This window comes from Argentina silus (genome assembly GCF_951799395.1).
Source record: "Argentina silus genome assembly, chromosome: Y".
In the NCBI taxonomy this organism is placed as follows: domain Eukaryota; kingdom Metazoa; phylum Chordata; class Actinopteri; order Argentiniformes; family Argentinidae; genus Argentina; species Argentina silus.
This window is the reverse complement of record NC_139654.1, coordinates 340,001-351,559: the sequence shown is the minus strand read 5'-3', so window position 1 is coordinate 351,559 and position 11,559 is coordinate 340,001. Positions and strand designations below refer to the sequence as shown.

The window sequence follows — 11,559 nt, the reverse complement described above, 5'->3', positions numbered from 1 at the left end:
CAGAAATACCTCATGTACAGAAGTATTCAGACCTTTTGCTATGACACTCTTAAAATGAGCTAAAATGCAAAAATGTCATCAACAAGTCACTCAATAAGTTGAATTAAGTCCATCTTAATGCAAGGATAATAGTTCATGTCATTTTGGAATAAATATCTTTGTTTTTATGGGGTCTCTGATTTGCATCGGAATCAATTACACACTGTGTAGATTAGGATGTTCCTAAGACACTGTCCATGTTGTACCGACAGAGAAGGAGAGCTGTCTTCACATCCACTCCCTGCTATCTTACACACAGCAACGTGATCCAGCATCACAACTCAAACACCCAATCTAACCAACTCTTATATACATACAGACACTCTCTCCTGTGTTATTCTCAGAGTTCATCATCAGTCTGATATGATCATCTAATCATTCATCTGGATTGTTTCACTGTCAGTTGCATATCCATCAAAAAAAGTAAAAAACATGTAAGCTTCTGTTTTTTGTCACTCAATTACAATCTATTTCACTATTAGATGCATTTTATTGAATTTAATAATACATATATATATATACAGTAAAAATAATATAACTACACACTACACACAATGCACAACACCCTACACCCTACACACTAAACACTACAAACTACACCCTACACAGTAAACAATAAACACTACATCCTACACACTAGACCCTACACACTACACCCTACACCCTACACACTGGGAGAGGGAACATCTGTACATCCAACATCTCAGTGAAAACACACCACTATCCAACTGCATCATGTTCTGATCCGTCATCTTTGAGCCTTTGGTGTTCAGTGTGATCTCCCTTAGACTAGTTTACACAGGGTCACTGAAGAGTCTACATACAAAAGATAAAACCCTGGGTAGAGCGGCTCAGTGAATGTGGAGTGGAATGTGTGCAGGAGGGTCCGTGTGTCAGAGGAGACCCTGTAGAAGGACAGAGTGCCGGCCGGCCAGTCCAGATACACTCCTACTCTGTGGGAGCCAGAGGAGGGGACAGGTATGACAGTCCTCTTCTTATTGTGCATGGCGGAGTAACTGTTAACAGAGCAGCTCAGACTCCAGGACTTGTCATTGTTTCCCAACAAACAGTCATAACCCCCTCCTCTCCTGCTGATTCCTTTATATGTCACTCCTATACCAGCCCCTCCCCAACTCCAATCTACCTCCCAGTAACGGCGCCCAGTCAGACCCTCTCTACACAGCACCTGGTCCCAGTCCTCAAATCTCTCTGGGTGATCAGGATACGGCTGCTCCTCTCTCCCACATGTCACCTTTCTGTTCTCCTCAGACAGAGAGAGGTTTCTCTGTGCTGTGTTTGGGTCCAGTGTGAGCTCACAGGCATCTGGGAGAAGAGCAGAGGGAGGGAGGGAGGGAGGGAGGGAGGGAGAGAGAGGAGAGAGAGAGAGAGAGGGGGACGGAGGAAGAGAAAGAGAGAGAGTGATGGAGGGAGAGAGAGAGAGGAGAGAGAAAGAGAGGAGAGAGAGAGAGGGAGAGAGAGAGAGGAGAGAGAAAGAGAGAGGGGGACGGAGGAAGAGAAAAAGAGAGAGAAAGGAGAGAGAGAGAGGGGGACGGAGGAAGAGAAAGAGAGAGAGTGATGGAGGGAGAGAGAGAGAGGAGAGAGAAAGAGAGGAGAGAGAGAGAGGGAGAGAGAGAGGAGAGAGAAAGAGAGAGGGAGAGAGAGAGAGAGAAAGAGAGGAGAGAGAGAAAAAGAGGAGAGAGAGAGAAAGAGGAGGAAGAGAGAGGGGGACAGAGGAAGAGAAAGAGAGAAAGGGATGGAGGGAGAGAGAGAGAAGAGAGAGAGGGAGAGAGAGGGAGAAAGAGAGAGAGAGGAGGAAGAGAGAGGGGGACGGAGGAAGAGAAAGAGAGAGAGGGAGGGAGGGAGAGAGAGGAGAGAGAGGAGGAAGAGAGAGTGGGATGGAGGAAGAGAAAGAGAGAGAGGGAAAGAGAGAGAGAGAGAGAAAGAGAGGGAGAGAGAGAGAGCGGGGAGAGAGGGGGACAGAGGAAGAGAAAGAGAGAGAGGGATGGAGGGAGAGAGAGAGAAAGGGAGAGAGAGACAGGAGGGAGAAAGAGGGAGAGAGAGAGAAAGAGAGAGAGGGAGGGAGGGAGAGAAAGAGAGAGAGAGAGGAGAGAGAGAGAGGGGGACGGAGGAAGAGAAAGAGAGAGAGTGATGGAGGGAGAGAGAGAGAGGAGAGGGGAGAGAGAGAGAGGGAGAGAGAGAGAGAGGAGAGAGAAAGAGAGGGAGAGAGAGAGAGAAAGAGAGGAGAGAGAGAAAAAGAGGAGAGAGAGAGAAAGAGGAGGAAGAGAGAGGGGGACAGAGGAAGAGAAAGAGAGAAAGGGATGGAGGGAGAGAGAGAGAAGAGAGAGAGGGAGAGAGAGAGGGAGAAAGAGAGAGAGAGGAGGAAGAGAGAGGGGGACGGAGGAAGAGAAAGAGAGAGAGGGAGGGAGGGAGAGAGAGGAGAGAGAGAGGAGGAAGAGAGAGTGGGACGGAGGAAGAGAAAGAGAGAGAGGGAAAGAGAGAGAGAGAGAGAGAAAGAGAGGGAGAGAGAGAGAGCGGGAGAGAGGGGGACAGAGGAAGAGAAAGAGAGAGAGGGATGGAGGGAGAGAGAGAGAGAGGGAGAGAGAGGGAGAGAGAGAGAAAGAGAGAGAGGGAGGGAGGGAGAGAGAGAGAGGAGAGAAGAGACAGAGAGAGAGAGAGAGGGAGAGACAGAGAGAAGGAACAGAGAGGGAGAGAGAGAGAGAGAGAGGGGAGAGAGGAGAGGGGGGAGAGAGAGGGGGGAGAGAGTGGGACGGAGGAAGAGAGAGAGAGAGAGGGAGAGAGAGAGGGGAGAGAGAGAGATAGAGAGAAGGAACAGAGAGGGGGACGGAGGAAGAGAAAGAGAGAGGGATGGAGGGAGAGAGAGAGAGAGAGGAGAGAGAGAGAGAGAGTGAGGAGAGAGAGAGAGAGGGGACGGAGGAAGAGAAAGAGAGAGAGGGATGGAGGGAGAGGGAGAGGGATGGAGGGAGAGAGAGAGAGGAGAGAGAGAGAGAGAGGGAGAGAGAGAGAGGGGGGAGAGAGAGGGAGGGTGGGAGAGTCAGATATGTAGGCTGTCTTTGATGAGTCTCTCCCTCTCCTAGAGATCTCTAGTTGTGTCTCAGAGTTTGTGGAGAGGATCAATGGAGGGAGGGAGGGATAGAGGGAGGAACGGAGAGAGGGAGGGAGAGATAAAGAGAGAGAGAAACAGTCAGCTACTTCAGGAGAAACACACTCACATTGGAAGAACTGGGCTCTGGTCTTGGGCTCTGGTGGCAGGAAAACATCCACTCCATTCACTACAGACGGGAGGGAGGGAGGGAGGGAGGGAGAGAGAGAGGGAGGGAGAGAGGAAGAAAGAGGAAGGGAGGAGAGGGAGGGAGGGGGAGAGAGAGAGAGAGGGGAGGTAGGGGTAGAGGGAGGGAGAAAGGGATGAGAGGGAGGGAGGGGGAGATAGGGAGAGGGAGGGAGGGAAAGAGGGAGAGAGAAAAGGAGGGAGGGAGAGGAGGGAGGGAGGGATAGAGAGAGGAGGGAGGGAGGGAGAGAGAGAGAGGGAGGGATGGAGGGAGGGAGGGAGGAAGAAAGGAAGGAGGCAGAGAGGGAGGGATAGAGGGAGGGGGGGAGAGAGAGAGAGAGGGAGAAAGAGGGAGGGAGATGATAGAGGGAGAGAGGGAGGGGGGGTAGAGGGGGGAAGGAGGGAGGGAGGGAGGGATTGAGGGAGGAAGGAGGGAGGCGAGAGGGAGAAAGAGTTAAGGAGAGGATAGAGGGTGAGAGGGATGAAGGAGGGAGGGAGAGAGGGAGATAGAGGAGGGAGGGAGCGAGAGAGGGAGAGGAGGAATCGAGGGAGGGAGAGTAGGAGAGAGAGGGAGGGAGGGAGAGAGAAGAGGGAGGGAGGGAGGGAGGGTGGAAGGGAGAGAGGGATGGAGAAAGTGGAAGGGAGAGGATAGAGGGAGAGAGGGAGGAATGGAGAGGAGAGAGGAAGGGTGGGAGAGAGGGAGGGAGGAAGGAAGAGAGGGAGAGGTGGGATAGAGGGAGGGAGGAAGAGAGGGAGAGGAGGGATAGAGGGAGGGATAGAGGGAAGGAAGGAGGGAGAGAGAGAGGGAGGGGGAGAGAGGGATTGATAGAGGGAGGGAGGGATGGAGGGTAAGAGGGAGAGAGAGGAGGGTGGGAGGGAGAGAGAAAGAGGGAGGAGGGAGGGAGGGAGAGAGGAAGGGAGAGCATAGAGGGAGGGAGATAGGTAGGGAGAGGGGGGGAAGGGAGGGAGAGAGGGAGAGAGGGAAGGAGATGATAGAGGGAGAGAGGGAGGGGGGGTAGAGGGGGGAAGGAGGGAGGGAGGGAGGGATTGAGGGAGGAAGGAGGGAGGCGAGAGGGAGAAAGAGTTAAGGAGAGGATAGAGGGTGAGAGGGATGAAGGAGGGAGGGAGAGAGGGAGATAGAGGAGGGAGGGAGCGAGAGAGGGAGAGGAGGAATCGAGGGAGGGAGAGTAGGAGAGAGAGGGAGGGAGGGAGAGAGAAGAGGGAGGGAGGGAGGGAGGGTGGAAGGGAGAGAGGGATGGAGAAAGTGGAAGGGAGAGGATAGAGGGAGAGAGGGAGGAATGGAGAGGAGAGAGGAAGGGTGGGAGAGAGGGAGGGAGGAAGGAAGAGAGGGAGAGGTGGGATAGAGGGAGGGAGGAAGAGAGGGAGAGGAGGGATAGAGGGAGGGATAGAGGGAAGGAAGGAGGGAGAGAGAGAGGGAGGGGGAGAGAGGGATTGATAGAGGGAGGGAGGGATGGAGGGTAAGAGGGAGAGAGAGGAGGGTGGGAGGGAGAGAGAAAGAGGGAGGAGGGAGGGAGGGAGAGAGGAAGGGAGAGCATAGAGGGAGGGAGATAGGTAGGGAGAGGGGGGGAAGGGAGGGAGAGAGGGAGAGAGGGAAGGAGAGAGAGAGAGGAGGGATGAAGGAAGAGAGGGAGAGGAGGGATAGAGGGAGGGAGAAAGAGGGAGTGAGAAGATAGAGGGAAAAAGAGGATAGAGGGAAGGAGAGAGGGAAGGATAGAGGGAGGGAGGGAGGGATGCAGGTCGGGAGGTATTGAGGAAGGGAGGGAGGGAGGGAGGGAGGGAAAGGAAGGATAGAGGGAGAGAGGGAGGGATAGAGGGAAAAAGGAGGTAGGAAGAGAGGGAGGGAGAGTAGTAGAGAGAGGTAGGGAGGGAGAGAGAGGCACGGAGGGAGAGCAAGAGGAGGTAGGGAGGGAGAAAAGAGAGGGGAGTGAAAGAAAGAGAGAGAGAGAGAGAGAGTGAGGGAGGGAGAGAGGGAGGGAGAGAGAGAGGGAAGGAGGGAGAAAGAGGGAGGGAGAGAGGAAGGGAGGGAGTGATAGAGGGTGGGAGGGAGGAATGGAGAGGAGGGAGGGAGGGATAGAGGGATGAAGGAGGGAGGGAGAGAGGGAGAGAGAGGAAGGAGGGAGGCAGAGAGGGAGGGAGAGGAGGGAGAGAGGAAGGGAAATAGGGAGGGAGAGAGGGGGGGAGGGAGGAGGGAGGGAGGGACGGAGGGAAAGGAGGGATAGAGGGAGGGAGGGATAGAGGGAGGGAGAGAGGGAGAGATATAGGGATTGATAGAGGGAGGAAGGAGAGAGGGAGAGAGAGGTGGGAGTGAGGGAGAAAGAGAGGGAGGGAGAGGAAGGAGGGAGGGAGAGGATAGAGGGAAGGATAGAGGGAGGGAGGGAAGGAGGGGGGGAAGGAGGGAGGGAGGGAGAGAATGAGAGAGAGGAGGGAGGGAGGCAGAGAAGGAGGTATAGAGGGAGGGAGAGAGGGAGAGAGAGGAGAGAGGGAGGCAAAGATGGAGGGAGAGGAGGGAGAGAGATAGGGAGGGAGAGAGAGGAGAGAGGGAGGCAAAGATGGAGGGAGAGGAGGGAGAGAGGGAGAGAGATAGGGGGGGAGGGAGGGAGGGAGGGAGGGAGAGGATTGAGGGAGAGAGGGAGGGATAGAGGGAGGAAGGAGGGAGGGAGAGAGGCAGAGAGGGAGGGATAGAGGGAGGAAGGAGGGAGGGAGAGAGGCAGAGAGGGAGGGACAGGAGGGAGAGAGGGAGGGAGAGAGGGGGTGAGGGAGGGAGGGAGAGGATTGAGGGAGGGAGGGAGAGAGAGGAGGGAGGGAAGAAGAGAGGGATAGAGGAAGGGATAGTGGGAAGGATAGAGGGAGGAAGAAGGGAGGGAGGGAGAGGTGGGAGGGAGGGAGAGATAGATGGATTGATAGAGGGAGGGATGGATGGTGAGAGGGAGAGAGAGGAAGGAGGGAGAGAGAAAGACGGAGGGAGAGGATAGAGGGAGGGATAGAGGTAGGGAGAGAGGGAGGGATAGAGGGAGGGAGAGAGAGAGGGATAGAGGGAGGGAAGGAGGGAGAAAGAGGAGGGAGGGAGGCAAAGAGGGAGGGAGAGAGGGAGAGGAGGGAAGGAGGGAGGGATAGATGGGAGGGAGAGAGAAAGGGAGAGAGGTGGGGGAGGGAGGGAGGGAGGGAGAGGATGGAGGGAGAGAGGTAGGTAGAGTAGCAGAGAGAGGTAGGGAGGGAGAGAGAGGCACGGAGGGAGAGCAAGAGGAGGGAGGGAGGGAGGAAAGGGAGGGAGAGAGTGAGGTAGGGAGGGAGAGAGGGAGGGAGGGAGAAAGGGAGAGAGGGTGGGAGGTAGAGAGAGAGAGGGGGGTAGGAAGGGAGAGAGAAAAAAAGACAGAGAAAGAGGGAAAGAGAGAGAGAGAGATTGGATGGGGAGAAGAGGTAGGGAGGGAGGGAGGGAGGGAGGGAGAGAGGGAGGGAGGGAGAGAGGGAGGGAGAGAGAGAGAAAGAGAGACAGAGACATGTATCAGTCAAGGGTTGTAAACATGGACAGGTCCCACATTGTTCTGATGGGGGGAAAAGAGAAGGCCTCACTTTGCAGGTTAACCCTTTGGGGACCAGGGGTATTTTCTTCATTTTTACATACATTTTTTCTTTCTCAATTTGAAGTCACTTCCATACAAAATAATACCCAAGTCTTTCATATCAATATTTTCAGTACAAACTCAGCTTTCTTGATTGTGATGGATGTTTACCCCAAGAGCACTGTCTGAATAGGTAAGTAGGCCTAAACCTGAACATTTCGAATCTGTTTTTCAGAAATGTTTCAAATCCCATGTGAAAACATACCTTTACCCATGTGGATGAATTGTTTTGGTGCTTGAAATTCATTTATGAAGTCCTGAGCTACACAGAAATGGTATACAATATGAATAAAATACTAGACAGAATATAAAAAAGGACTTCTAATGGATCCTTGTAAACACATCTTCTCTGCTTTCTGTCTCTGTCACTGTCACTGAAATGTTTGTCAACACCGACAATGCCTAAGGTAGGTTAGGGTTTAGGGTCTGTTGTTGGTTGGATGTTTTCATTGATGGTTTAGTATTTGGGTTAGGGTTAGGGGTTATGGTTAGGGGTTTGGGGTTAGGGTCTGTTGTTGGTTGGATGTTTTCATTGACGGTTTAGTATTTGGGTTGGGGTTAGGGTTAGGGGTTAGGGTCTGTTGTTGGTTGGATGTTTTCATTGATGGTTTAGTATTTGGGTTAGGGTTAGGGTTAGGGTTAGGCATTATGGTTAGGGGTTTGGGGTTTAGGGTCTGTTGTTGGTTGGATGTTTTCATTGATGGTTTAGTATTTGGGTTAGGGTTAGGGGTTTGGGGTTAGGGTCTGTTGTTGGATGGATGTTTTCATTGATGGTTTATTATTTGGGTTATGGTTAGGGGTTTGGGGTTAGGGTCTGTTGTTAGTTGGATGTTTTCATAGATGGTTTAGTATTTGGGTTAGGGGTTAGGGTCTGTTGTTGGTTGGATGTTTTCATTGACGGTTTAGTATTTGGGTTAGGGTTTGGTGTTAGGGTCTGTTGTTGGTTAGATGTTTTCATTGATGGTTTAGTAATTGGGTTAGGGTTAGGGGTTTGGGTCTGTTGTTGGTTGGATGGTTTACTATTTGGGTTAGGGGTTTGGGTCTGTTGTTGGTTGGATGTTTTCATTGATGGTTTAGTATTTGGGTTAGGGTTGGGGTTAGGGGTTAGTGTTAGGTTGTAGGTTAGGGGGTTAGGGTTTTGGGTCTGTTGTTGGTTGGATGTTTTCATTGATGGTTTAGTATTTGGGTTAGGGTTAGGGGTTATGGTTAGGGGTTTGGGGTTAGGGTCTGTTGTTGGTTGGATGTTTTCATTGACGGTTTAGTATTTGGGTTGGGGTTAGGGTTAGGGGTTAGGGTCTGTTGTTGGTTGGATGTTTTCATTGATGGTTTTGTATTTGGGTTAGGGTTAGGCGTTATGGTTAGGGGTTTGGGGTTTAGGGTCTGTTGTTGGTTGGATGTTTTCATTGATGGTTTAGTATTTGGGTTAGGGTTAGGGGTTTGGGGTTAGGGTCTGTTGTTGGATGGATGTTTTCATTGATGGTTTATTATTTGGGTTATGGTTAGGGGTTTGGGGTTAGGGTCTGTTGTTAGTTGGATGTTTTCATAGATGGTTTAGTATTTGGGTTAGGGGTTAGGGTCTGTTGTTGGTTGGATGTTTTCATTGACGGTTTAGTATTTGGGTTAGGGTTTGGTGTTAGGGTCTGTTGTTGGTTAGATGTTTTCATTGATGGTTTAGTAATTGGGTTAGGGGTTTGGGTCTGTTGTTGGTTGGATGGTTTACTATTTGGGTTAGGGGTTTGGGTCTGTTGTTGGTTGGATGTTTTCATTGATGGTTTAGTATTTGGGTTAGGGTTGGGGTTAGGGGTTAGTGTTAGGTTGTAGGTTAGGGGGTTAGGGGTTTGGGTCTGTTGTTGGTTGGATGTTTTCATTGATGGTTTAGTATTTGGGTTAGGGTTGGGGTTAGGGGTTAGTGTTAGGTTGTAGGTTAGGGGGTTAGGGGTTTGGGTCTGTTGTTGGTTGGATGTTTTCATTGATGGTTTAGTATTTGGGTTAGGGTTAGGGGTTAGGGCTTTGGGGTTAGGATCTGTTGTTAGTTGGATGTTTTCATTGATGGTTTAGTATTTGATAGAATAGATGCTGAATTGTATGTGACTTTAATTGTCCGACTGATGGGGAAACGGAAAGTCATAAAAAGAGGCTTTGTCAAGAGGAGGGGAGACAATAGGATTTGCACCCCCTGGGGGAGTCCAAAGGTTTGAGTGACCTGGGTCTGCGAGGACCATTTAGTCTAAAAGCCCACAAAGTGAAATCGAACGTGTTGCAGAGAACCGGTGGATCGACTTCCGCGGTGAAACGTGGTTCTTGTCTACAAGAACATTGGCTGAGAATACCCACACTGTGTCCTCTCGTCGCGGCCTGTGCACCACCCGGCCTCACTCACCACTCTTTCTTCCTCTGTCTTAACCGCCCTACCCTCTGTTGAATCCTTCTCTCTTCTATCCACTGACGCAGCTTCCTCCACCCTCCTGTCCTCTCTTTCCTCATCCGTCGACTCTCTCTGTCCACAGATATCAAGGCCGGCACCATCCTCTCCACGCGCTCCCTGGCTGTCTGAAACCCTGCAAGCTTGATGATCTAGACCCTTATCTCTCTCTCCTCCTCAACTACACCTCATCTGCATCAGCTGGTAAAGCCTTATACTACCATCCCAAAATTCAATCCTCTGTCTCTGACCCAAGGAAACTGTTCTCCACATTTTCCTCACTCCTCAACCCTCCTCCTCCCGCTCCTCCCTCCTCTCTGTCTGCCGATGACTTTGTCACCTATTTTGAAAAGAAGGTTGATGACATTAGCAGCTCCTTCCCTCTTCCCTCTAAATGCCATGAATGTAAAATGTAAATGTGAAAATGTTGGTGTTAGGACGACAGAGTTCGGGTGAGATTATAGTAAATTTCTATCGAAAATAAAGATTCCTAATTCATGTCAGAACATTTTATTTCAAAGTATTTTAACTTTGAATTCCACCACAAGATCCCTTCAGTTTCTTGTATTTTATGATTTCCCAGCCAGTGGGATTTTGCCAAACTGCCATTTGTTTGTTTTTTAGGGCTGATGAAGGTTCCTTCTTGTTGGGATTATTTGGTTTATTTGGATTATTTGGTTTGGAGTCGCGTCACGGACGGATGCGTTTTCTATTGGGACTAAGTGGATTAGGACGGGACTTGGACCTGAGGAGGGAAAAACCCAGTGATTGGTTGGACATTTAGGGAGGGGGCTTTGTGATTGGATATGGACCCTGTTGTGTTTGTTTGCTGAGTTACAGATATTATTTACTGCACTTCTCTGTCTATTAGTTTTCTCCTGATCACCATTCTATTACTAATATATGATGTCAATCATATACAAGGAACAAGGAAGAACAGTAGATCCAAATTTGTTGTGACACAATCTTGATAATATTCATTATTGACAGTTACACACACACACACACAAACGTTTACATACACTTGTAAAGAACATGTATGTCATGGCAGTCTTGAGTCACAAAAAAACATTCATGAAGTTTGGTTCTTTTATGAATTTATTATGGGTCTTCTGAAAATGTGACAAAATCTGCTGGGTCAAAAACACACATACAGCACCTTGAATTATCAATTTTAGTGATGTAGAAAGTTGTGTGAATCAAATTTTCTTTGTGGCATGGCCTCTTAACTTCTTATGAGTGATTATGATTGACTACAACTGGTGACTTATTTCAGCCCATATAAATAGGGCTTGTTTGATACACTACACTCAGCCAAAAACGCTACAATGGGTAAGTCTAAGGAACTCAGCACGGTCAAAAAAGCGCATCATTGACATGAACAAGTCAGGAAAGTCACTTGGAGCCATTTCAAAGCAGCTACAGGTCCCAAGATCAACTGTGCAAACAATTGTTTGTAAGTATAAAATGCATGGCACAGTTGTGTCACTGCCACGATCAAGAAGAAAACGCAAGCTATCACCTGCTGCTGAGAGAAAATTGGTCAGGATGGTCAAGAGTAAACCAAAAACCACCAAAAAGCACGTCTGCCATGAATTAGAAGTTGCTGGAACAGAGGTCAGTGTCCACAGTCAAGCGTGTTTTACATCGCAATGGGCTGAGAGGCTGCTGTGCAAGAAGGAAGCCGTTGCTCCAGAAGCGGCACCTTAAGGCTTGACTGAAGTTTGCTGCTGATCACATGGACAAAGAAAAGGCCTTCTGGAGGAAAGTTCTGTGGTCAGATGAAACAAAAATTGAGCTATTTGGCCACAATGACCAGAAATATGTTTGGAGGAGAGAAGGTGAGGCCTTTCACCCCAAGAACACCATATCTACCGTCAAGCATGGTGGTGGTAGTATTATGCTCTGGGCCTGTTTTGCTGCCAGTGGAACTGGTGCTTTACAGAAAGTAAAGGGAATAATGAAGAAGGAGGATTACCTCCAAATTCTTCAGGAAAACCTAAAGCCAGAAGGTTGGGTCTTGGACGTAGTTGGGTCTTCCAACAGGACAATGACCCCAAACACACATCAAACGTGGTAAAGGAATGGCTAAAACAGGCTAGAATTAAGGTCTTAGAATGGCCTTCACAAAGTCCTGACTTAAACCCCATTGAGAACATGGAGTGGAGTGT

The 11,559-nt window shown here is 49.9% G+C and overlaps 1 protein-coding gene across 1 annotated transcript in view; it reads right to left on the bottom strand.

Moving 5' to 3' along the window:
- Positions 1–392: 392 nt before the first annotated feature.
- Positions 393–11,559, bottom strand: part of LOC310823688 (stonustoxin subunit beta-like) — a gene marked incomplete at its 5' end in the record, with an annotated part of 15,259 nt that continues 4,092 nt past the window's right edge. Inside the window, 2 exons of the mRNA XM_083696548.1 lie at positions 393–1,362; positions 3,270–3,329. Of these exons, the coding sequence (XP_083552674.1) occupies positions 824–1,362; positions 3,270–3,329 (599 nt within the window). The 3' untranslated portion in view covers positions 393–823. The remainder of the gene's footprint in view (positions 1,363–3,269; positions 3,330–11,559) is intronic.